The sequence below is a fragment of the Pleurodeles waltl genome, chromosome 5, assembly GCF_031143425.1.
Source record: "Pleurodeles waltl isolate 20211129_DDA chromosome 5, aPleWal1.hap1.20221129, whole genome shotgun sequence".
NCBI lineage: Eukaryota > Metazoa > Chordata > Amphibia > Caudata > Salamandridae > Pleurodeles > Pleurodeles waltl.
The window spans coordinates 17730978-17753821 of NC_090444.1; the positions used below are offsets into that span (position 1 = coordinate 17730978).

Sequence of the window (22844 nt, forward strand, 5' to 3'; positions counted from 1 at the left end):
TGGTCTTCTTCTGGTACTGATTTTAACAGTTAGGAACACACAGCCAATCAGAAGACAACAAACACTATATGGAGTGATCACACGCTCCCCATGCCGGACATCTGGACATGGCACCTATTGGCCCACACCATGTCCACGCAAGGTTGCGACCCACCAGCACACTTTATCAGACGGTCAGATCTATGGCTTATGACTAGGTCAGAATTCTTTCTTTCGAAGAATGTATTCAAACATTTTATTACACCTCAAGACAATGTATAAAAAGACTCTGAAAACTGTAACTTTGAGAGACAGTCATCAGACACCGACTCTGTACTGTGCTCTCCCGGCCTCTGCATTTAATTAAACAGAGTGTTCCTGCTTTGCCAGATGCCTCTTGTGTTCCATTTATGCAAGGTAGATCCGCATTCCAGCTAAATATAACTGTAGCGTCTTCCTAGCCCTGCAGCACATAACAGAAACATGCCACACACGGAGCTCGGTAACAGATGCCTATATTTTTCAAACATACTATGGCTTTTTACGAGCCTTCGCACATAATATTTAGAATACCCACATGTTGAGACCTCCCATTCTCTTGCACAATTCCTGTCATGGGCCCGTGGTGGCCTGGGGACCCTGACCCCCACCTCCCTTGGTGGCCTGGGGACCCTGACACCCCTCCCTTGGTGGCCTGGGGACCCTGACCCCCCCCCCCCCCCCCCCCCTTCTTGGCCTGGGGACCCTGACCCCCGCCTCCCGTGGTGGCCTGGTGACCCTGACACCCCCCTTGGTGGCCTGGGGACCCTGACCCCCCCCCCTCCCTTGGTGGCCTGGGGACCCTGACACCCCTCCCGTGGTGGCCTGGTGACCCTGACACCCCTCCCGTGGTGGCCTGGGGACCCTGACCCCCCCCCCCTCCCTTGGTGGCCTGGGGACCCTGACACCCCTCCCGTGGTGGCCTGGTGACCCTGACACCCGTCCCGTGGTGGCCTGGGGACCCTGACACCCCTCCCGTGGTGGCCTGGGGACCCTGACACCCCCCCTCCCCCCTTGGTGGCCTGGGGACCCTGACCCCCTCTTCCCTTGGTGGCCTGGTGACCCTGACACCCCTCCCGTGGTGGCCTGGGGACCCTGACCCCCCCCCTCCCTTGGTGGCCTGGTGACCCTGACACCCCTCCCGTGGTTGCCTGGTGACCCTGACCCCCTCTTCCCTTGGTGGCCTGGTGACCCCCCCCCTCCCTTGGTGGCCTGGGGACCCTGACCCCCCCCCCCCCTCCCTTGGTGGCCTGGTGACCCTGACACCCCTCCCGTGGTGGCCTGGGGACCCTGACCCCCCCCCTCCCTTGGTGGCCTGGTGACCCTGACACCCCTCCCGTGGTTGCCTGGGGACCCTGACCCCCCCCCCCTCCCTTGGTGGCCTGGTGACCCTGACACCCCTCCCGTGGTGGCCTGGGGACCCTGACCCCCCCCCTCCCTTGGTGGCCTGGTGACCCTGACACCCCTCCCGTGGTTGCCTGGGGACCCTGACCCCCCCCCCCTCCCTTGGTGGCCTGGTGACCCTGACACCCCTCCCTTGGTGGCCTGGTGACCCTGACACCCCTCCCGTGGTGGCCTGGGGACCCTGACACCCCCTCCCTCGGTGGCCTGGGGCGGCCCTAAACACCCCTGTCCCCATAAGTCAATACTCTTCATCCCCCTTGTACCGCTGAGCCCAGCGCCCCTGTCAGCTGTGCTGATGAGGCTTTGAAAACCTGACATTCAGGGCTTCGAGTTTTTAAAGTGCCAATGTGTAGCTTTGATTCTGTGGTCAAAGTTTTAGCCAATCGGAGCCTTCCTGTCTTCGATGAAGCCAATAATAGCTACAGGCAATGGGGGACGGCTTTTTTTTAGGCAATCAGAAAGGCGTCTACCGAGACCAGCACTGAAGGCAAAATAACGGGAAACACGTGGCACTGGAGGTCTGCGCACGCTCAGAGGCTGAGACACTAACTAGAATACCGGAGGTCTACGCACGCTCAGAGGCTGAGATACCACCATCATATCATGCGCATGCTCAGAGGCTGAAACACTAACCAGGCCGCAGGTCTGCGCATGCTCAGATCCCGAGACACTGCCTGAATTACCCGCACACGGGGCGCTCGCCGGCTGCGGCGGCTTTCTCTCAGGTAAACACTCGGCAGCGTTGTCCGGTTTCCGCGGCCTTCGCGCGGCACGCATGCGGCACCTGGAGTGGGAACGAGGAGCGAGTGAACAATAAAACCCGGAGATGTATTTTCCCCATTGACTAACGTAAGAGAGACACATTTAGGGGGAGAGGAATAAATCGAAGCCGTTTTGGGCTCTGGAGAGGGTGCGGGGGGTGTCAGTTAATCAACCGGCCCTTGTATGACCTCGCCCGGCGCGCATGCAGAGTGCTCGGAGGCCCTCGAGCAAGCCTCTCGCTGCAGAAAACTGCCAGAGAGGTGAGCGATGAAGCCGAGTGGGCCCAGGGCGGGCCTAAGGACGGTGGCTAAGAATATGCGGCTCTGCAAGGGCCGCTTTTATCTCTGATTGAACCTCCTTCTGCCCCAAGAGTCGCAGGAAAGATACACTCGGAACATCCTGCACTTTATCCCCACCAGCTCCCGTGCACCAGGAATTGCTGAGCCGGTGTCAATGTCCCATAAATAAGGAGTGGAATAATGTCATCCAGCTGAAGGGTTAGATACATATATCTTATTGAATACTTATCTCTTCCTGTTTTTACCATGTTTACATAGGGGTTCTCTACCACCAAAACATCAGAATATGTAAGGTGGGTTCATCTTTCGTATGTAATTCACCTTCCTAAAATGATCTCTTAAATTTAGGTTGTTGATTTAAGCCCTCAGGAATGCCCGAGACCTTTTCTAGGCTACAGTTTATAAGGGCAGAAACACATCGGCACGTAATACATGTAGAGGCACAAAGTGGGCATAATACTCATCATAACCCCACAGGAAACTCCTTGGTGCACTTTTTTTTTAACCATATCAAGGATACCACCCTAATAAAACAGGACACTGTCTGTGGTTTATCCTTAGATATTTTTATTTACATCTGCACCTGAGTTCCTTGTGCAGTCAATTTCTAAAAACTACCTCAGGATAGCCCCACTTGAGATTGAGTCCGCCCTAGTAGTATTGTCTTACTAGGGTGGGATGAGGTGCCGATGATGAAACTTGTCACAACCTGTAATTCAGCCCACCTCATTTAAATAATTGAGATTTCCAGGAATTACGGAGTAGGAAGGATCACACCTGTAGTGATTTTGTAAAATAGAAATCTTAAGGCTAAAGATACAATAAATGCTACACACTATGTGTGTTAGCGATATATGATTCTAAGTTAGCGTGCCATTTTGTCACACCTCATCTTGCCTTTCCCCCATGTGTGTAAGATAACCAATGAAAGGCACAATTCTTTAAAAAAAATCAGAAAGTGCACCCATGGTATATGCCCTTTCAATAGTGCAGATTTACGGCTTTCATTAATTCACAAACATTTACAGGAGCAGACCAGGAAATTATACGCCTATAAAAGGTTTTAAATGCCACTTTAGCAGGAGAAAATATGCATGTGTAGCTCTGTTGAGCGTCTACAAATTCAGTTTACCTCCAGCCCCTCTTTTCCCAACCCTGGAAGAAGTTTTACTTCTAACCTTGTCAGGAATACATTTTCAACCTTTCTCAGTATCTGTAAAGATTAGAGAAGAGCTGATGAAAAACCTTAAAACATGCAAGCTAGTGGGTTTGCACAGACTCAAAAGAGCTACAACTCTGGAACTATTGCTTGCCCCTCCAGTCCCAGTATTTAGATCTACTGAAAGGTGGCAAAATAAGGGAATTACTAGTTTTCAGATTCTACAATAGCATGAGCCCTGACATAATCAGAGAGGCAATTGTCAGAGCTCTTGTATAATGAGATCACTGCCATAAGTTGTCACCGTACTACATGGCACCAAAGTGACAAGTGGATGTTTTTACAGAACAAGTAGATTTATGACGCTACCTGTCTCATTGACAAGTAGATATTTTATAAAATGTCACACCCCTGAGAGAGACAGGGAGGCTAGGGACATGGAGTCTAAAGTGATGCACTGGGAAAGGGAATACTGGCACACAAAAATTAGGGACTTAGGGTAGACTTGAAAGTACATGTCCTGCAAAAAGCAAGGGTCAAATTTCAGGGACAGCAGGGAAGACTATACGAAACAGGTCACAAGGCACGGAAACTCCCAGCCTGTCTATGGAAAAAAGAAGAGTGGCAGTCACAATGGAATCCGGAGAAACAATTGAAAACTCCAGCTGCGGTTGCGCAGGCCTTTGCGTCCTACTTGGAGGCCCTATACTGAGTATGGCCTGGGAGGGACGCAGGGGATCCAGAAAGATTTGTTGTGGAACTACCAGCTCCCTAGCTGGGAGGCAAGACAGGTCAGGGATGGAAGCAGAGATTATAGAAAATGAAATTTCTAAGGTGCTGTCTCAAAATAAAGGGAGAGAATCCCCTGGCCCTAATGGCTTGCCATCCTAATTTTTCAGAAGCATTCAGCCTTGTGTAGAACCTCCATTAGTACCAACATTACTAGGTGTTCTGCTAGGGGGCAGATCCTGTTCAGAACCCTCCCCACCTTCCTCAGGGTGCTCCCCTGAGTCAGAATGTGAACCTTCTATTAACCTCTCATCTGATGTGCCTGCTTGGGACTCATCATTTACAATAAGCATGTTAAACAGAAACTCTTTTGTAGGGTTCTTTCCTATCACTAAACCTCTATCTAAGCAGAGACTCCTTAGGCTCTTGTAATTCAAATTGTCATAAGTTGTATTGACCATTTTAAGAGCTGAATCTACCACAGAAATGATAGCAAAAGGTTTAGAGACTGTGAGAAGGAAGAAAACGTTTCAGAACTTTTTAAAGAACAGAGAAAAAAAACTTTTTCTAACTTTTAGAAAACTTTTAGAAGTTTTAGGAAACTTTTCAGAACTTTGTAAAAAGTTTTACAGGAGAAAAGCAAAACTTTTTGGTTAAGTGTACATACACTGAACTGTTTTGTATATGATTCTCTTATGAAAATTACACAATGACAAAGTGGTAAGCAGTTACACGTATTTATCCCACCGCTGCACAACCAATGTAGGAGGCTGGGCTGGCTTGTAGTGGGTACCAGAGGTACTTACACCTTGTGCCAGGTCCAGTTATCCCTTATTAGTGTAGAAGAGGTGTTTCTAGCAGCTCAGACTGATAGAAGGTAGCTATGGCAAAGCAGCTTAGGCTGAACTAGGAGACATGTAAAGCTCCTACTATACCACTGGTGTCATATGGACAATATCATAAGAAAACACAATACACAGAGTTACTAAAAATAAAGGTACTTTATTTTTATGACAATATGCCAAAAGTGTCTCAGTGAGTACCCTCAGTATGAGGATAAGATATATACACAAGATATATGTACACAATACCAAAATTATGCAGGTAATAGCAAGGAAAAGTAATGCAAGCAATGTAAAGTTACAGTAGATTGCAATAGGAGCACATAGGTATAGGGGCAACACAAACCATATACTCCAAAAGTGGAATGCGAACCACGAATGGACCCCAAACCTATGTGAGCTTGTAGAGGGTCGCTAGGACTGTAAGAAAACAGTGAGGGTTAGAAAAATAGCCCACCCCTAGACCCTGAAAAGTAGGTGTAAATTGCACCTACTACCCCCAGAGAGCACAGAAGTCGTGATAGGGAGATTCTGCAGGAAGAACAACCACCAGCAATGCAACAACAGTGGATTTCCAGACCTGAGTACCTGTAAGACAAGGGGACCAAGTCCAATAGTCGCGATAGTGTCGAGAGTGGGCAGGAGCCCAGGAAATGCCAGTTGAGGGTGCAAGGAAGCTGCCACCTGTTGGAAGAAGGTTGGATTTCTGCAAGAAAGAAGAGGACTAGGAACTTCTCCTTTGGAGGATGGATGTCCCACGTCGCAATGAAGCTTGCAGAGGTGTTCCCACGCAGAAAGACCGCCAACAAGCCTTGCTAGCTGCGGGGGTCGCGGTAGAGGTTTTTGGGTGCTGCTGTGGCCTAGGAGGGACCAGGATGTCGCCACTTGGAGGAGAAGACAGAGGGGGCGCCGAGCAACGTAGGGAGCCCTCACAGAAGCAGGCAGCACCCGCAGAAGTACCTGAACAGGCACTTAGAAGAAAAGTGAACCGGAGTCCACCCGAAGTCACAAAAGGGAGTCCCATGACGCTGGAGGACAACTCAGAAGGTTGTGTACTGCAGGAAGGAGTGTCAGGGACAGAGGCTAGGCTGTGCATAAAGGAATCCTTGGAAAAGTGCACAGAACCCGGAGCAGCTGCAGATCACGTAGTACACAGGATTGTCGTCTGGCATGGGGAGGCAAGGACTTACCTCCACCAGACTTGTACTTAAGAGTCACTGGACTGTGGGGGTCACTTGGATCCAGCTCCTGTGTTCCAGGGACCACGCTCGTCGAGATGAGAGGGGGCCCAGAGGACTGGTGATGCAGAGGTTTGGTGCCTGCGTTAGCAGGGGGAAGACTCCGTCAACCCACTGGAGATTTCTTCAGGATTTCCAGTGCAGGGTGAAGGCAGACAGCCCTCAGAGCATGCACCACCAGGAAGCAGTCGAGAAAGCCAGCAGGATTAGGCGCTACAATGTTGCTGGTAGTCGTCTTGCTACTTTGTTGCGGTTTTGCAGGCGTCCTGGAGCAGTCAGCGGTCAATCCTTGGCAGAAGTCAAAGTAAGAAGTGCAGAGGAACTCTGGTGAGCTCTTGCATTCAGAATCTGAGGAGAAACCCACAGGAGAGACCCTAATAGCCCTCAGAGGAGGATTGGCTACAGAGAGAGAGGTAAGCACCTATCAGGAGGGGTCTCTGACTTCACCTGCTGGCACTGGCCACTCAGAGCTGTCCATTGTGCCCCCACACCTTTGCATTCAAGATGGCAGAGGTCTGGGACACACAGGAAGAGCTCTGGGCACCTCCCCGGGAGGTGCAGGTCAGGGGAGTGGTCACTCCCCTTTCCTTTGTCCAGTTTCGTGCCAGAGCAGGGCTGAGGGGATCCTTTAACCGGTGTAGACTGGCTTATGCAAGAAGGGCACCATCTGTGCCCTTCAAAGCATTTCCAGAGGCTGGGGGAGGCTACTCCTCCCCAGCCCTTCACACCCATTTCCAAAGGGAGAGAGTGTAACACCCTCTCTCAGAGGAAATGCTTTGTTCTGCCTTCCGGGGACTGGGCTGCCCAGACCCCAAGAGGCTGTGGCTGGCAGGAAAACCCCAGAGAGTTAGTTTGGCAGTACCCGGGGTCCATGCTGGAGCCCCAGGGATGCATGGAATTGTCACCCCAATACCAGAATGGCATTGGGGTGGCAATTCCATGATCTTAGACATGTTACCTGGCCATGTTCGTAGTTACCATTGTGACGCTATATATAGGTATTGACCTATATGTAGTGCACATGTGTAATGGTGTCCCTGCACTCACAAAGTTCAGGAAATTTGCCCTGAACGATGTGGGGGCACCTTGGCTAGTGCCAGGGTGCCCTCACACTAAGTAACTTTGCACCTAACCTTCACTAAGTGAGGGTTATACATATAGGTGACTTATAAGTTACTTAAGTGCAGTTAAAATGGCTGTGAAATAACGTGGATGTTATTTCACGAACGCTGCAGTGGCAGGCCTGTGTAAGAATTGCCTGAGCTCCCTATGGGTGGCAAAAGAAATGCTGCAGCCCATTGGGATCTCCTGGAACCCCAATACCCTGGGTACCTAAGTACCATGTTCAAGGGAATTATATGGGTGTTCCAGTGTGCCAATGAGAATTGGTAAAATTAGTCACTAACCTGCAGTGACAATTTTAAAAGCAGAGAGTGCATAAACACTGAGGTTCTGGTTAGCAGAGCCTCAGTGATACAGTTAGGCACCACTCAGGGACACATATAGGCCACAAACTTATGAGCACTGGGGTCCTGGCTAGCAGGATCCCAGTGACACATATCAAACACACTGACAACATAGGGTTTTCACTATGAGCACTGGGCCCTGGCAAGCAGGATCCCAGTGAGACAGTAAAAACACCCTGACAAATACTCACAAACAGGCCAAAAGTGGGGGTAACAAGGCTAGCAAGAGTCTACTTTCCTACAGGAAATCCAGCAGTACATTCCCGCAGTTCGGCCAGCATTGTCGGATTTAACCATGCACGCCGCACCCTTGATCTGGCAAGGATTTAAAATGAAAGTGCATGCGAGCGTGGTCACCAATCACCTCCGATCGGAGAAAATGAGTGATATTCAACCCCTGCTCGTGCTTCACCGCCAGTAAAACACCATACTACACATACAAATCCTTAAATAGCAATCAAATGACAGGAACTTATCTTAATGGCTGCAGCAGCAAAGAAAGAGGAAGGACTTTAGTGTCACGGACATATATACAGACTGTGGACCAGGGATTGGTTGGATTGGACTACTGAGAATGTTGGGTGTTGTAGTTTTTTGTGTATACAAACGTTTATTGGCTGCTGTGTTTCTTTCAGTAAAGAAAGAGAAAGCATAATCCGAAGCCTCCGGTCCTTAATAGAATCAACGCATCACCTGCCCTGCCAGTAAGAAACCGATGTATAGCCTCTCCTGCGAGGAAAGAATCAATGCATCACCTCCCCTGTACAGTAAGGAACCAACGCACCGCTTTGCTTTTCGGCACCACACCTCCCCTGTGGCCCGCATTGTCTTTGGTTTTGACACATCCCAGGTACTTTGTGCTAAAAGATACAACTATTGGTTCCTATGGACTAAGACTCATTTAAACCTTTAAAAAAAGTGATATCTTTACTTGTGTATGTTGGATTTTTGTCTTTTTGGTCTTGTTTTACTCCGATACATATTGGCTAGTTTTCTAAACTGGTATGGAGTTCGTTTGTAATGTTTTCTGTGTGTGTGTGTCGTCTACACGCCTGACTGATGAGCCAAGCTAGCAAGGGGGTGAGCAGGGATTATTTTAGCTGTGTGGCTCCCTTACTCAGACTAGAGTGAGGGTCCCCACTTGGACAGGGTGCAAGCCACTGCTAACTATAGACCCCATTTCTAACATCCCATAAATCTCTTGGCCATTCCCTTGTCTGGTTGTTTTAGTGCCCTTCTTATGCTTGCCACCTAAACCTTAGTCCTACTACTGTCTTGCTTATCCTGACAAGGCAATATCTCGACTAACTGTGCCATTCCTAAAACATTGTCATCCTGTCATTTAGGCTTGTTTCTCATATTAACTTGGCTTGTAACAGTTCTTCTGCCTCCTTCTCTGGTGCATCTTGTTGCTCCACATGACCTTCAAAAAAGCCAGAAATTTCAGCTGCTCTCTAGACCCCAAATATTAAGGTTTTGTCATCTTTCTGAGAAGCCGCTGTCTTTCTGCTGTCGCATGGCTTAAATCAGACCTAATAATGCTTCTGAAATCCCTATATTCTATGATTTAGCTTTTAGTGCCGTAGACAGGATCAAGATTGAGATCTGTCTAAGGTGCTTCCTCTTTCAGTTTACATTATATGGGTCCTGATGAGCTCTTTGAATTACTATAACTAAGTCACCCTGAGCCTCGGGCATTTTCCCATCAAACAGGCCATCTTGTATTAAACTAACTAATAAAGATTTTATATCTATGCCTTCCTCACCTTCCGGGACATTGGTTATTTTGCTGGCAGCTGTGTTCTGACCGTTTAAAGACAACTCAGAATGTACACTGGGAAACTAAGGTATAGTCTTGAGGAAATCAGGGATTGTACAACTGTTTCTTCCAAACTCTTGCTGGTAGTCGGAATATTTTTGCGGAAGGATTTGAGCAAGGTAAAACAACTGGCACATTATTAAGCTATTTGTCATTTAGCAAAGCATCATCAAATATCACTCTTAGGTTTCTAGCTGATTTAGTTAGAGGGGAAGGGGTGTTCATTTCCTCCTTACACTAATGTGGAGCCTAGGCCCAAGAGAGCTTGCCAAACACAACATTCTCCATTTTGTCTCCACTCAGTTTAAGACTGTGTCTTTCTTCCATGGGACACCTGCTGCCTTACAATTTTGAAAATGTGACTTTGTGTTTCCTATTTTGTTGAATATGGATACAACTACTTGGGTTTGTTCTGCATAAACTATCAGCTTAAACACAAATGCCCTACCAACAGCTGCCAAGAGGGACACATAGATCTGAAATACACAGGGCTGCGGGAAGAGTCCTGTGGAACCCCACAGCTTACAGCAAATAGGGGATAGTCAGTCTTTTCTCTGTCGGACAAGAATGATTTAATCCATTTCCGGGCTTTCCTTCCTATCCCAGCATCCAAGAGCCTGGTAATTACACAGTGGTGAATGCCTCAGAAAGATCCAAGAGGGCCAGGGGAGCAGGGCACATGTTATTGTAAATATCATGAGGTTTAGGCTTGATATGCAACGCACATTTATTACATTTAGTGACATATTTTTATAAGATCTGCTTATCAACTGGCTACTCTACAACACCCCACTCAGTGACTCTTCACTCTACTCCACTATATGCTACACTATGATACTACTCCACTGTATGATGCTGTACACAACTCCCTCTATGCCACTCCTTGCCACTTTACTCATCACTACTCCACTCTACACTATTCCAGTACTCCACTCTACGCCACTCCAATCAACAACACTCTACTCCACTCTGGCATTCTGTAGGAAAGTACCATCTTGCCTTGCATGTTACCCCCATTTTCACTGTATGTATGTTTGTTTTTGCCCATGTGTCACTGGGATCCTGCTAGGCAGGGCCCCAGTGCTCATAATGTAAGCCCTATATGTGTTCCCTGTGTGGTGCCTAACTGTATCACTGAGGCTCTACTAACCAGAACTTCAGTGTTTATGCTCTCTCTGCTTTCTAAAATTGTCACTGCAGGCTAGTGACTATTTTTACCAATTCACATTGGCATACTGGTACACCCATATAATTCCCTTGTATATGGTACTCAGGTACCCAGAGTATTGGGGTTCCAGGAGATCCCTATGGGCTGCAGCATTTCTTTTGCCACCCAGAGGGAGCTCAGGCAATTCTTACACAGGCCTGCCACTGCAGCCTGCATGAAATAACGTCCACGTTATTTCACAGCCATTTTCACTGCACTTAAGTAACTTATAAGTCACCTATATGTCTTACCTTCACTTAGTGAAGGTTAGGTGCAAAGTTACTTAGTGTGAGGGCACCCTGTCACTAGCCAAGGTGCCCCCACCTCGTTCAGGGCAAATTCCCCAGACTGTGTGAGTGCAAGGACACCATTACACGCGTGCACTACACATAGGTCACCACCAATGTATAGCGTCACATTGGTAACTCCGAACATGGCCATGTAACATGTCTAAGATCATGGAATTGTCCCCCCAATACCATTATGGTATTGGGGGGACCATTCCATGATCCCCCGGGTCTCTAGCACAGAACCCGGGTACTGCCAAACTGCCTTTTAGGGGTCTCCACTGCAGCTGCTGCCAACCCCTGAGACAGGTTTCTGCCCTCCTGGGGCCTGGGCAGCCCAGTCCCAGGAAGGCAGAACAAAGGACTTCCTCAAAGAGAGGGTATTACACCCTCTCCCTTTGGAAATAGGTGTGAAGGGTTGGGGAGGAGTAGCCTCCCCCAGCCTCTGGAAATGCTTTGATGGGCACAGATGGTGCCCATCTCTGCATAAGCCAGTCCACACCGGTTCAGGGATCCCCCAGCCCTGTTCTGGCACGAAACTGGACAAAGGAAAGGGGAGTGACCACTCCCCTGACCTGCACCTCCCAGGGGAGGTGCCCAGAGCTCCTCCAGTGTGTCCCAGACCTCTGCCATCTTGGATTCAGAGGTGCTGGGGCACAAGGGACAGCTCTGAGTGGCCAGTGCCAGCAGGTGACGTCAGAGACCTCCTCTGATAGGTTCTTACCTCTCTTGGTAGCCAAACCTTCCTTCTTGGTAGCCAAACCTCCTTTTCTGGCTATTTAGGGTCTCTCCTCTGGGGTATTCTTCAGATAACGAATGCAAGAGCTCACCAGAGTTCCTCTGTACTTCCCTCTTCGACTTCTGCCAAGGATCGACTGTTGACTGCTCCAGGACACCTGCAAAATAGCAACAAAGTAGCAAGACAACTACCAGCAACCTTGTAGCGCCTAATCCTACCGGCTTTCTCAACTGCTTCCTGGTGGTGAATGCTCTGAGGGCTGTCTGCCTTCGCCCTGCACTGGTAATCCTGAAGAAATCTCCTGTGGGTTGACGGAGTCTTCCCCCTGCTCAAGCAGGCACCAAACTTCTGCATCACCAGTCCTCTGGGTCCCCTCTCATCTCGACGAGCGTGGTCCCTGGCACACAGGAGCTGGGTCCAAGAAACTCCCACAGTCCAGTGGTCCTTCAGTCCACGCCATATGACAATTCTGTGTTCTGCGTGATCTGCAGCTGCTCCGGCTTCTGTGCACTTTTCGCAGACTTCCTTTGTGCACAGCCTAGCCCAGGTCCCAAGCACTCTGTCCTGCATTGCCCAACTCGCTGAGTTGGACTCCGACATCGTGGTACCTTCCTTTGTGACTCTGAGTCGACCGCTGTCCTCAGGTCTTCTAAGTGCCTGCTCCGGTACTTCTGCGGGTGCTGCCTGCTTCTATGGGGGCTCTCTGAGTTTCTGAGCGCCCCCTCTGTCTACTTCTCCAAGGGGCGACATCCTGGTCCTTCCTGGTCCCTAGCAGCACCCAAAAACCTCTACCGCGACTCTTGCAGCTAGCAAGGCTTGTTGGCGGAATTTCTGCGTGGAAACACTTCTGCAATGTCCAGCGCGCCGTGGGACATCTTCCATCCAAAGGAGAAGCTCCTGGCCCTTTTCGTCGTTGCAGAATCTTCGGCTTCTTCCACCCGGAGGCAGCCCTTTTGCACCTTCATCTGGGGTTTTCTGGGCTCCTGCCCCCCCCCCTGGACACTCTTGTGACTCTTGGACTAGGTCCCCTTGCTTTGCGGGTCCTCAGGTCCAGGAATCCGTCTTCAGTGCTTTGCTGGTGTTTGTGGTTCTTGCAGGATCCCCCTATCATGACTATTGTGTCTTTCTGGGGTAGTAGGGTAACTTTACTCCTACTTTCTAGGGTCTTTGGGCGGGGTATTTTGGTAACCCTCACTGTTTTCTTACAGTCCCAGCAACCCTCTACAACTTCCCATAGGCCTGGTGTCCATTTGTGATTCACATTCCACTTTTGGAGTATATGGTTTGTGTTGCCCCTAGGCCTATTTCTACCTATTGCATTCTATTGTGATTCTACATTGTTTGCACTACTTTTCTAACTGTTACTTACCTGTTTTGGGGTTGTGTGTATATAACTTGTGTATATTATTACCCTCTAACTGAGGGTACTCACTGAGATACTTTTGGCATATTGTCATAAAAATAAAGTACCTTTATTTTTAGTAACTCTGAGTATTGTGTTTTCTTATGATACTGTGCTATATGATATAAGTGGTATAGTAGGAGCTTTGCATGTCTCCTAGTTCAGCCTAAGCTTTGCCATAGCTACCTTCTATCAGCCTAAGCTGCTAGAAACACCTCTATTCTACTAATAAGGGATAACTGGACCTGGCACAGGGTGTAAGTACCACAAGGTACCCACTATAAGCCAGGCCAGCCTCCTACACATTCTATGCCATTCCACTCTACTACACTACTCCACTCGGTGCCACTCCACTCTACCACAATCTACTACACACTATACCACTCTACTCTATAACATTCTACTCCACTCTGCGCAACACCCTCTACGCCACTCCACCCTGCTCTCTACTACTCAAAAACACTGTATGCCACTCCCCTCTACAACACTCTGCTCTGACACTCTACTCCATTCTAAACCACTCAGCTCTACAACACTGTATTTCATTGTACGCCCTTGCACTCTACGTAACTCTATTTCCTCTATGACACCCCATGCTACTTAGCTCTACTCTACACCACTCCATGCCTCTCCATAACACCTGACAATACTCCACGACACTCTACTTTACGACACTCCACTCCACTCCACGCCCCTCCACTCTCCATTATGATATTTTTAGCCATACTGAACACCTGCCAGGCTGGTGTACAAAATCACTAAATCATATTGGCAAGGCCAATAGCTCTTGCATTGGTGAGAACTATTAGCTTTGCCAATGCTTGTTCAGAGGTGGCATCATGCTTGTCATGGGCAACCTGTCAGTGGGAAGAAGTTCACATTACTCCCCCGCAATCATTGTACTTGGTGGCTAGTCTCTGTGATTCGACAGGCTACAGTATAGGGACCTGAGCTGGAACAGTCCGGGTGAACGGCTGTGGCCAGGCTGCCTTAGCTCTTCTTCTCAGTGGCGGTTATCCACAAGAAGGTGGAGAAAGTGCAGCCTGATTTTAAAGTAATGCATAAAATAGCCACAATGGTCAGGTCATTCATGCCGATGAGCAGGTCCTGGCCAGCTCTCCCAGTGCCAGGCTCTCTGCCCAGTGCAAGGCCCTCAGACCAGGCTCTGACCTGCCTTCTTGCTAGGTCCACTACCCAGGTTCTGTCACCTGGAGTAGCAAGGTCTTCTGTCCCCAGGAGCCTTGTCAGTGCATTGCTCTTGGGGACCTGCTCCCGCATGCTCCTGGTTCCTGCTCTTCCTGTGCTCATGGTTTCCCACTCTTTCCCTGCCCTCCCAACCCCTAGCACCCATCCCAGGGCCTATTTATAGGAAGCCACAGTGGACGCACGCAGCAGGCATGCCATGTCTGCACCACACCCAGGCCTGGACCTCTGGACCCCTTTAGATACTCTGCCGCTGATATTTGCTCCCTAGACCCTAGTTGCAACAACAACTACTACCTGGCATAACCCTGCTCCACATCGGGACCATTCAACTGCTGCCATTGCTTCTTCACCTCCACACTAGGACCGAGTACCCCGCAGCATCTCTTATTTCGCCGTCATCACCGACCAAGACAACACCGGAGCAACTCAGTTGCATCTTACTCAATGCCAGATCCCTCTGCAAGTCATTGAAATCTGGGACACCTCCATCCTCGTAACCTTTATCACCGAAACTTGGATCACCCCAGCTTCCACACCGGATATCGACACAGCAACCCCCAGCGGTTACAAGATGAAACACCGGGATCACACCAACAAACATGGAGGCGGCATCACCATCATACACAAGGAGTCGCTCGCCTGCACGATCACTGTAGACCAGACAACCCCAATAATGGAACACATGAACTTCCAGCTTTACACCAACAGTAACACCACCATCAAAGACACCCTTTCCTACAGACCACCAGGACCATGGACCGGAATCCGCAACGCCATCGCTGAATTCATCACTCCCATTGCCATAGAATCCAAGCACTACATCTTCATTGGAGACCTCAACTTTCACCTAGACGACCCCACCGACACCAACTCCACTGACCGCCTGGAAAGACTGAACACCATTGGCCTCAAGCAGCTGGTCCCCAACCCCACGCACATCACAGGACACATGCTGGACCCCATTTTCGCATCTAGCAACAGAATTAGGTACACCCACACCTTGGACCTCACCTGGTCGCACCACACCATCGTACACGTCACCATCAGCAGACACACGTGCACATCCCCAAACTCCACAGCTTACCCTTTTGCAGCTGGACCAAGGTCTCTTGACAACAATGGACCGGCGCCCTCAGCGCCACTCAGTCCAATTAGCCCCCCAACCTGGACCATGCAGTACAGGACTTCAGCAACGTCATCTCCCACCAAACCAGCTAAAGCTCACAGACCAGCCAACCAAGCCATTTGGTACACCCCAGAACTCAGGAAGACCAAACGCAGAAGAAAATAATTTGAGAGAAGATGGCACATCAGCAAGAACAAATTTGACAGAGCCACTTACAAATCAGTCCTCAACGTCTACCACCGCCAGATCAGAGCAGCAAAGAGGGAGGCCCTGACCTTCTGGATCAATACTAGCGCCAACCGAACCAAGAAACTCTTCACCATTGTCAGAGAGATCACCTGCCCTGCAGCCACTGGAATCCCTGCACCACAGAAGCTCTGCAATGACCTCTGCAACCATTTCCACAACAAAACAGCAACCATCCACAAGAACTTAAATTCCTAACCCTCCAACTCTCCCAACCTCCAATCAACCACCACACCCAAATAATTTTTTTATGCCCACTTCTTCGCTGTTACTGTTCTGCAGTGCATAGCCAAAGGCATGAGGAATCGCTTCACTTAAGATTTAACCCTACTTTTGTGAGGCAGGTTCACTAAACAAGGAGTTATCTCAGAAACTTGGCTAATCAGTTACATACTCCATTCTGTGGGAAAGAAGAAACCCAAACTGTTTTTGTGCTCTCTAAAATTATATTTCAATTTTCATTCAGCCTCATTTTAAATCTCAAAAAATATTTTCATTTTTTGACATAAGTGATTATTAATTTGATTTCTGTATTTTTATCTCATTCTGACTTTCTTTTTAAATTCATGCAGGTGAAACGAATACTATAGGAACCAAATAATTGATGAAATGGATAAATGTTTTGTTTATGAACGGCTTTTAGAACTTTGGAGAAAGAAAAGTATCCTTCTAAGGCAGAGCCAATGTGACACCAGGGAACCAAGCTACCCAGATCAAGTCTATGGTTGTTACCATTGTCAGAAAGATTGTCAATAGATGCAATCTCAGTGCACAGCAGATACTGCACACCAGTGGCGATATGCATCTAAAATACTGCAACACACTAAAAGTGCACACAGTCCAGAGAAGATACACACAGAAGACAGTCCTCCCACGTATACTGAAACACTCACTGAAAAAGACTACATAAATGTAGGGAAGCATGAAAAATCTTCACTTGGAAATGGCTCTCCATGGTGTATCAGAAAATCGACATTAGCAAGAGAACGTATTGACCATGACCAAAGATTTGATTAAAAGAAGAGCTCTGTGAACACAAAGTCCACATAATGGAGAAACGTTATTCGTACTCTGAATGTGACAAAGTTTTTAGTGGAAATGAACATCCAGAGAGGCATCAGGTGTGCCACAGAGGGCTCAGACCATATGAATGTACCGAGTATGACAAGGCATTCTCTACAAAGGGAAACTTAATATTATATCAGAAAGTTGAAACGGAGGTGAAACCATATATATCTACTGAATGTGACAAGGTAATTATTACAAAGAGACATCTAGTGCAACACCAGCAAGTCCACACTGGGGAGAAACCATATGATTCTCCTGAATGTGACAAGGCATTCATTACAAAAAGTATACTCTGGGGATGTAATAAAAAACACACTGAGGAGAAATCAATTGAATGTGATAAATGTAAAAAGTCATTTATTAGCAAATGGGTTTTCCTGCAGCATCAGAAAACCCACACTGGAGAGAAACCATATGAATGTACAGAGTGTGATAAGGCATTCATTACAAAAGGACAACTAGTTCAACATCAGAATTGCCACACTGGTGAGAAACTGTTTCAGTGTCCTGAGTGTGAAAAGGCGTTCATTACAAAAGGACACCTGGTCCAACACCATCAAATCCATACTGGTGAGAAACCATATGACTGTACAGAGTGTGATAAGGCATTCATTACAAAAGGACAACTAGTCCAACATCAGAATTGCCACACTGGTGAGAAACTGTTTCAGTGTCCTGAGTGTGACAAGGCGTTCATTACAAAAGGACACCTGGTCAAACACCATCAAATCCATACCGGTGAGAAACCATATGACTGTACAGAGTGTGATAAGGCATTCATTACAAAAGGACAACTAGTGCAACATCAGAAATACCACACGGGTGAGAAACCATATAGATGTCCTGAGTGTGACAAGACTTTCATTACAAAAGGACATCTGGTCCAACACCATCAACTCCATACCGGGGAGAAACCATATGAATGTACTGAGTGTGACAAAGCGTTCATTACAAAGAGTGAGCTAAAGCGCCATCAGAGAGTCCACACTGGTGAGAAACCATATCAATGTACAGAGTGTGACAAAGCGTTCATTACAAAGGGAGACTTAACACGCCATCAGAAAGTCCACACTGGTGAAAAACCATATGAATGCACAGAGTGTCACAAGGCGTTCATTACAAAGGGAAAGCTAACACACCATCAGAAGGTCCACACTGGGGAGAAACCATATGAATGTACAGAGTGTGACAAGGCATTCATGACAAAGAGCGCATTATCGTACCATCAGAATGTTCATACTGGGGAGAAACCATTTGAATGTACTGAATGTAAAAAGACATTCTTTACAAAAAGTCACCTATTGCAACATCAAAATACCCACCTGGAGGAGAAACCATACAAATGCTCTGAGTGTGACAAATCATTCACTTTTAACAGGAGTCTTTTGCAACATCTTAGAGTCCACACTGGGGAGAAGCCATATGAATGTACTGAATGTGAGAAGGCATTTGCTTCAAGAAACAACCTAATGCGACATCTGAAAGTCCACACTGGAGAGAAACCTTATGAATGTACTGAATGTGAAAAGGCATTTACTAGGAAATGGATACTCACCCAACATCAGAAAATTCACACTTGGGAGAAACCATATGAATGTACTGTATGTAAAAAGCCATTCTTTACAAAAAGTTATCTTTTGCAGCATCAGAAAATCCACACTCAGGAGAAACCTTATGAATGTACTGAATGTAAAAAGGCATTCAGTAGGAAAGCGTACCTCATTCAACACCAGAAAATCCACTCCTGGGAGAAAACATATGAATGCACTGAATGTATAAAGGCATTTATTAGGCAATGGGAGTTCATGCAAATTCAGAAAATCCACAGTACTGTGGCACCATATGAATGTACTGAATCTAAAACGGCAAGTCTACACTAGGGAAAAATACACGAGAGCACTGATTATGCAAAGGCATTGATTACAAAAAATAAGCTCTTGCAACAACAGAGAACTTAAACTGGAGAGAAACCATGTAAGAGCACTGAAAGTGAAAAGATACTCATTAAGAAATGGCAACTCATGCACACATTGCGTTGAAACGTATGAATGTATTTAGCGTAAAAGGCCTTTAAGCTCTCCAGGGCTGCTCAGTGGCTGGGGACCATCTCTGTTGTCTCATAAGCAAGGATTCCAGGACTATGTTGCAGTCTTGGATCTTCACTTGCTGCTCCTTTGGGAATGGACAGATGCAGCCCCCATCTTTGGAGCGGCAGCCGGCTGGAGATTTCTGGAGCATAGAATCTGCACTCCGCCTCGGTCTGCTCATTAGGACTTCTCCAACTTGCAGTGACCTTTGACCAGCGCTACACTATTGACCCTCATCAAGCTGTATTGCGAGTGGGAAGTGAAACCTTCTGTTGAGAGGACTATGCTTTGCGCCACCGCAGAAGCACCCCTGAGACACTGACCCCACTCTGAGCAGCTCCTCCCTCAGGGTAATCTAGCGAACTATGCCCTCAGGGGAAAGACCTCATTGTGACCCTAACAATGACACCTCTATAGACCTTGAAGCACCTCTATGAGGTGAGCGCAGGCATAGGCGCTGCCATATACCTCACTGCGGCACTGGGGTTTGGCCCATTAATACTTTGTAATGTCAGAGCAGCTCTGCCTCACCAATGGACTCAACAGCGCCTGATCTGAGTGAGTATAGCTGGGCAATCACCCTGATTGTTGCTTATAGCCAAGATCGCCTCACCCCTGGCTAATTCACAAGGGCTCACTCATGCAAGTAAAGCAAGACTAATGGCGCTGTCCTAGCTCTTCCCATCTAACTTACCCGCAATGAGTTTTGAGTGATGCATGCTCCAAAACAATTGAGTCTCCTCAATTGACTGAACTGAATTGAGTGTATTGACTTGATGTTGTAGCCTCTTCCTATAACTTAAAGATAAAAAAACATTATCATGGAAAGACACACGTTTTAGTTAAGAGATCAGTTACTGAGAATTTAACTTTAGACAAAGTTGTGAAAGGGGGGGGGGGGGGGGTTGCTGGCAGAATTGTGTCCCTGCAGCATTTATGGAGAAAATGTTGTTGAATGCTCAAGTTCATTTAATTTTCAGCTCGCACAATGAAGTGAAATCTCAAACAAAATGGGAACAAATTATACCAAGCCCATAATATTGGAATGCTGTATATGTGGGAGTCAGAATCATTTGGGTAATGACAAAATTGTCCCACCATTGACAAAACTAGTGTTAAGTGTAAGAAGAAAGGGCATTTTGCTGAAGCGTGTAAAAAGTGTGCCTCAAATATGCCCTTCAGCAACATCAATGCCATAGACCTTTCTTCAAGCACAGTTACACAATCCAAGTCAGAAGATGATAATGTAGTTTTGTGGTTGGATGCACATTGCATGAAGCATGCATGCGTGAGTGTGGACTTAGATGATGTGATGTACATTAAATCTATTTCGATTTAAAAAAAAAAAAAACATATTGTCAAATATGCGTATCGTGTTCCAATATCTATGATAGCAATTTTTGGATCCTTTTTTATTTGTGATTTATAAAATGCATGGCTGCCCCAAAGGGCTTCCCAGTGCTAACAGATAAAACCAAGGCTCGCCTGGCAGCATTAAAATAACCAGGTTTTCAACTGCTTGCAAAAGCTCCCAGTTAATGAATATGGTTGCAGGAAGGTGGGGAGAAAGTTTCAAACTTTAGGCTCAAGATATTTGAAAGAACAATGGGGGTTATTCCAACTTTGGAGGAGGTGGTAATCTGTCCCAAAAGTGACGGTAAAGTGACGGTTATACCACCAGCGTATTACAAGTTCCATAGGATATAATGGACTCGTAATACGGCTGGTGGTAATTCTGTCACTTTACCGTCACTTTTGGGACGGATTACCACCTCCTCCAAAGTTGGAATAACCCCCAATATCTTTGTCTTGGCTGATTGACTTGTGGGATTACAGGTAAATTCTGGTTACTCGAGATAAAAGAGCCTTTATGGAGGTAAGGATGAACTAGATTCCTTAAATACTGGGGATCTGTCTCAGTCATAGCTCTGTGTATGTAGCATTGCGCTTTAAATTTAATACACTTATAGATAGTGAGCAAATGAAGGTTACAGAGCTGTGTAGAAACAGAAACATCCTTAGGAACTTGACAGAGGAGGCAAGCAGCTGCAATCTGCATAGTCTGTATACTCTTCAGGGATGACTTGGCATCCCCCAGGTAGAGCCTATCGCCATAATGTAGGTGGGAAATAAGTGCATGGACAATCATTCTTTGAGTGGAAATTGGGAGGGATCAAAGAATCTACTTCAGGCCAAAACAGCCATCTGATAACCTATTTATTTGATAATTCATCAAGGGATTGCTGTCCAGCCATAAGTCAGGTCTTTAACAGCTTGTTTCAGAGTAGGAAGAGGCCCTAGATGCCCCACAACAAGGAACTCTGCCTTGCTCCCGCTACGTTTTAGGCAGTCTTTCACCATCCAATGAGTCACTGTAACAAGGTAAGGTCTAAGATTGTCCTATCTGTTGTCAGCATCTCCTAATTTAGAGATGACAATCTGCGTATCACCAGTGTAAGAAAATAATGGAAGACTGAAAGCCTCCACTATGTAAGCCAGACCACAGGCATTTATGGTGGAAAGCATTGAGCTCAGAGAGGATTTTTGCTGGGCCCTGAAAGGCAACTGTAGTACATATGGTTTTGAAATCATATGAAAAGAATGTTCATGCAAAAAGGAGCATTGTAGGACAGTGCCATGAATCATGCTTTCCGCAAGTCGACTAAGAAGCATAGAGTGAGAGACATTGGCGAAGGGTGCGCTCACATTTAAAAAGGATCAGGGCTGCAGTCTTTCCATATCCAAAGTGTTTCTTCACAGTGGTAGGACCAAGGAGTGGAAAAAGTTTGCTAATATCACATTGAGAAGCTCTAATATCTGTCTGGCTGGTGGTGGAAAACCCATAGAGGGTTTGAGGGAGTTTCATGCTACCTTGAAATTTAACAGCGCCAAAGGCATAATGTATGTTGCGAAGGACAGTCCAGCTCTGTTGGGATAGCCTGAACAAAGGACTCTAGCGATACTTTTAGATCCCAACAGTCCAGAATCAGTAATCTTGAAAAAGGACTGTCTGTCTGTACTAGCTTTGGATATTTTCAATTGGGTGAGTGTCTTTCTCATGTTTTTATGGCGAAACTGGGAAACCTGAAAGGGTTTACCCATCAGCTTATCATGAAAACCAGTATTCTCCCAGTTGTGCACAAACTGTATTGTGTGTGTGTGTCTCCATGAGGGGTGAGTTAAAAAAGAGTTAGATAGTTTATGTAATCAAGACACTATCAAACCTGCTGAGAGTGCGGAGTAGTTGTCAGCTGTGGTTTTGGCTAGGAAGGCCACTGGCTCTTTAGGAATATGCATAGTTTTAACTGATTGTTTTACACCATGACTTGAGGCCCTTTACATTGTTTCTCAAACCCAAAGGAGTTTACAAGTTTAAACATATCCCCTCAGGTTTGACTTTTGCCTCGTCAGTTCTTCAGCATGTGGTACAGACATTATTCAAGGATATTGTTAATGTCAGGTGTTCCAAGATGGCATTTTACTTTTGGGTCATGAATTGGAGTTATATGACAAGTCCCATGCTAAGGTTAACTTTATGTTATTCTAGCAGTATGTTACTTTAAGGGCTAACAATTGCAAGTTTGCTGTACATAGTGTTGATTATCTGGGATATACACAAGTCCTGGAATTGTGCAGCATGGGAGGACCAAATACCGTTTTGGCAAGAAGAGACAAATTATGTGATCTAATGCAGCACATTTTGTGATAGTATTACATCATAATTTCCTCATTGTTAGTTC

At 46.9% G+C, this 22844-nt stretch overlaps 1 protein-coding gene across 3 annotated transcripts; it reads left to right on the plus strand.

The window, feature by feature from the left end:
* Positions 1 to 2044: 2044 nt before the first annotated feature.
* Positions 2045 to 19936, plus strand: LOC138295300 (zinc finger protein 850-like). 3 transcript variants are annotated; one of them, XM_069233508.1, is made up of 3 exons: positions 2045 to 2147; positions 8553 to 8767; positions 16522 to 19936. In XM_069233508.1, exon 3 carries the CDS (start codon positions 16999 to 17001, stop codon positions 18895 to 18897), a length of 1899 nt encoding a protein of 632 aa, XP_069089609.1. In that variant the 5' UTR covers positions 2045 to 2147; positions 8553 to 8767; positions 16522 to 16998; the 3' UTR covers positions 18898 to 19936. The 3 variants fall into 3 exon arrangements, with proteins under 3 accessions (XP_069089609.1, XP_069089608.1, XP_069089610.1); XM_069233507.1 differs by having other exon boundaries at positions 2082 to 2271; XM_069233509.1 differs by lacking the exon at positions 8553 to 8767 and having other exon boundaries at positions 2082 to 2271.
* Positions 19937 to 22844: the final 2908 nt, after the last annotated feature.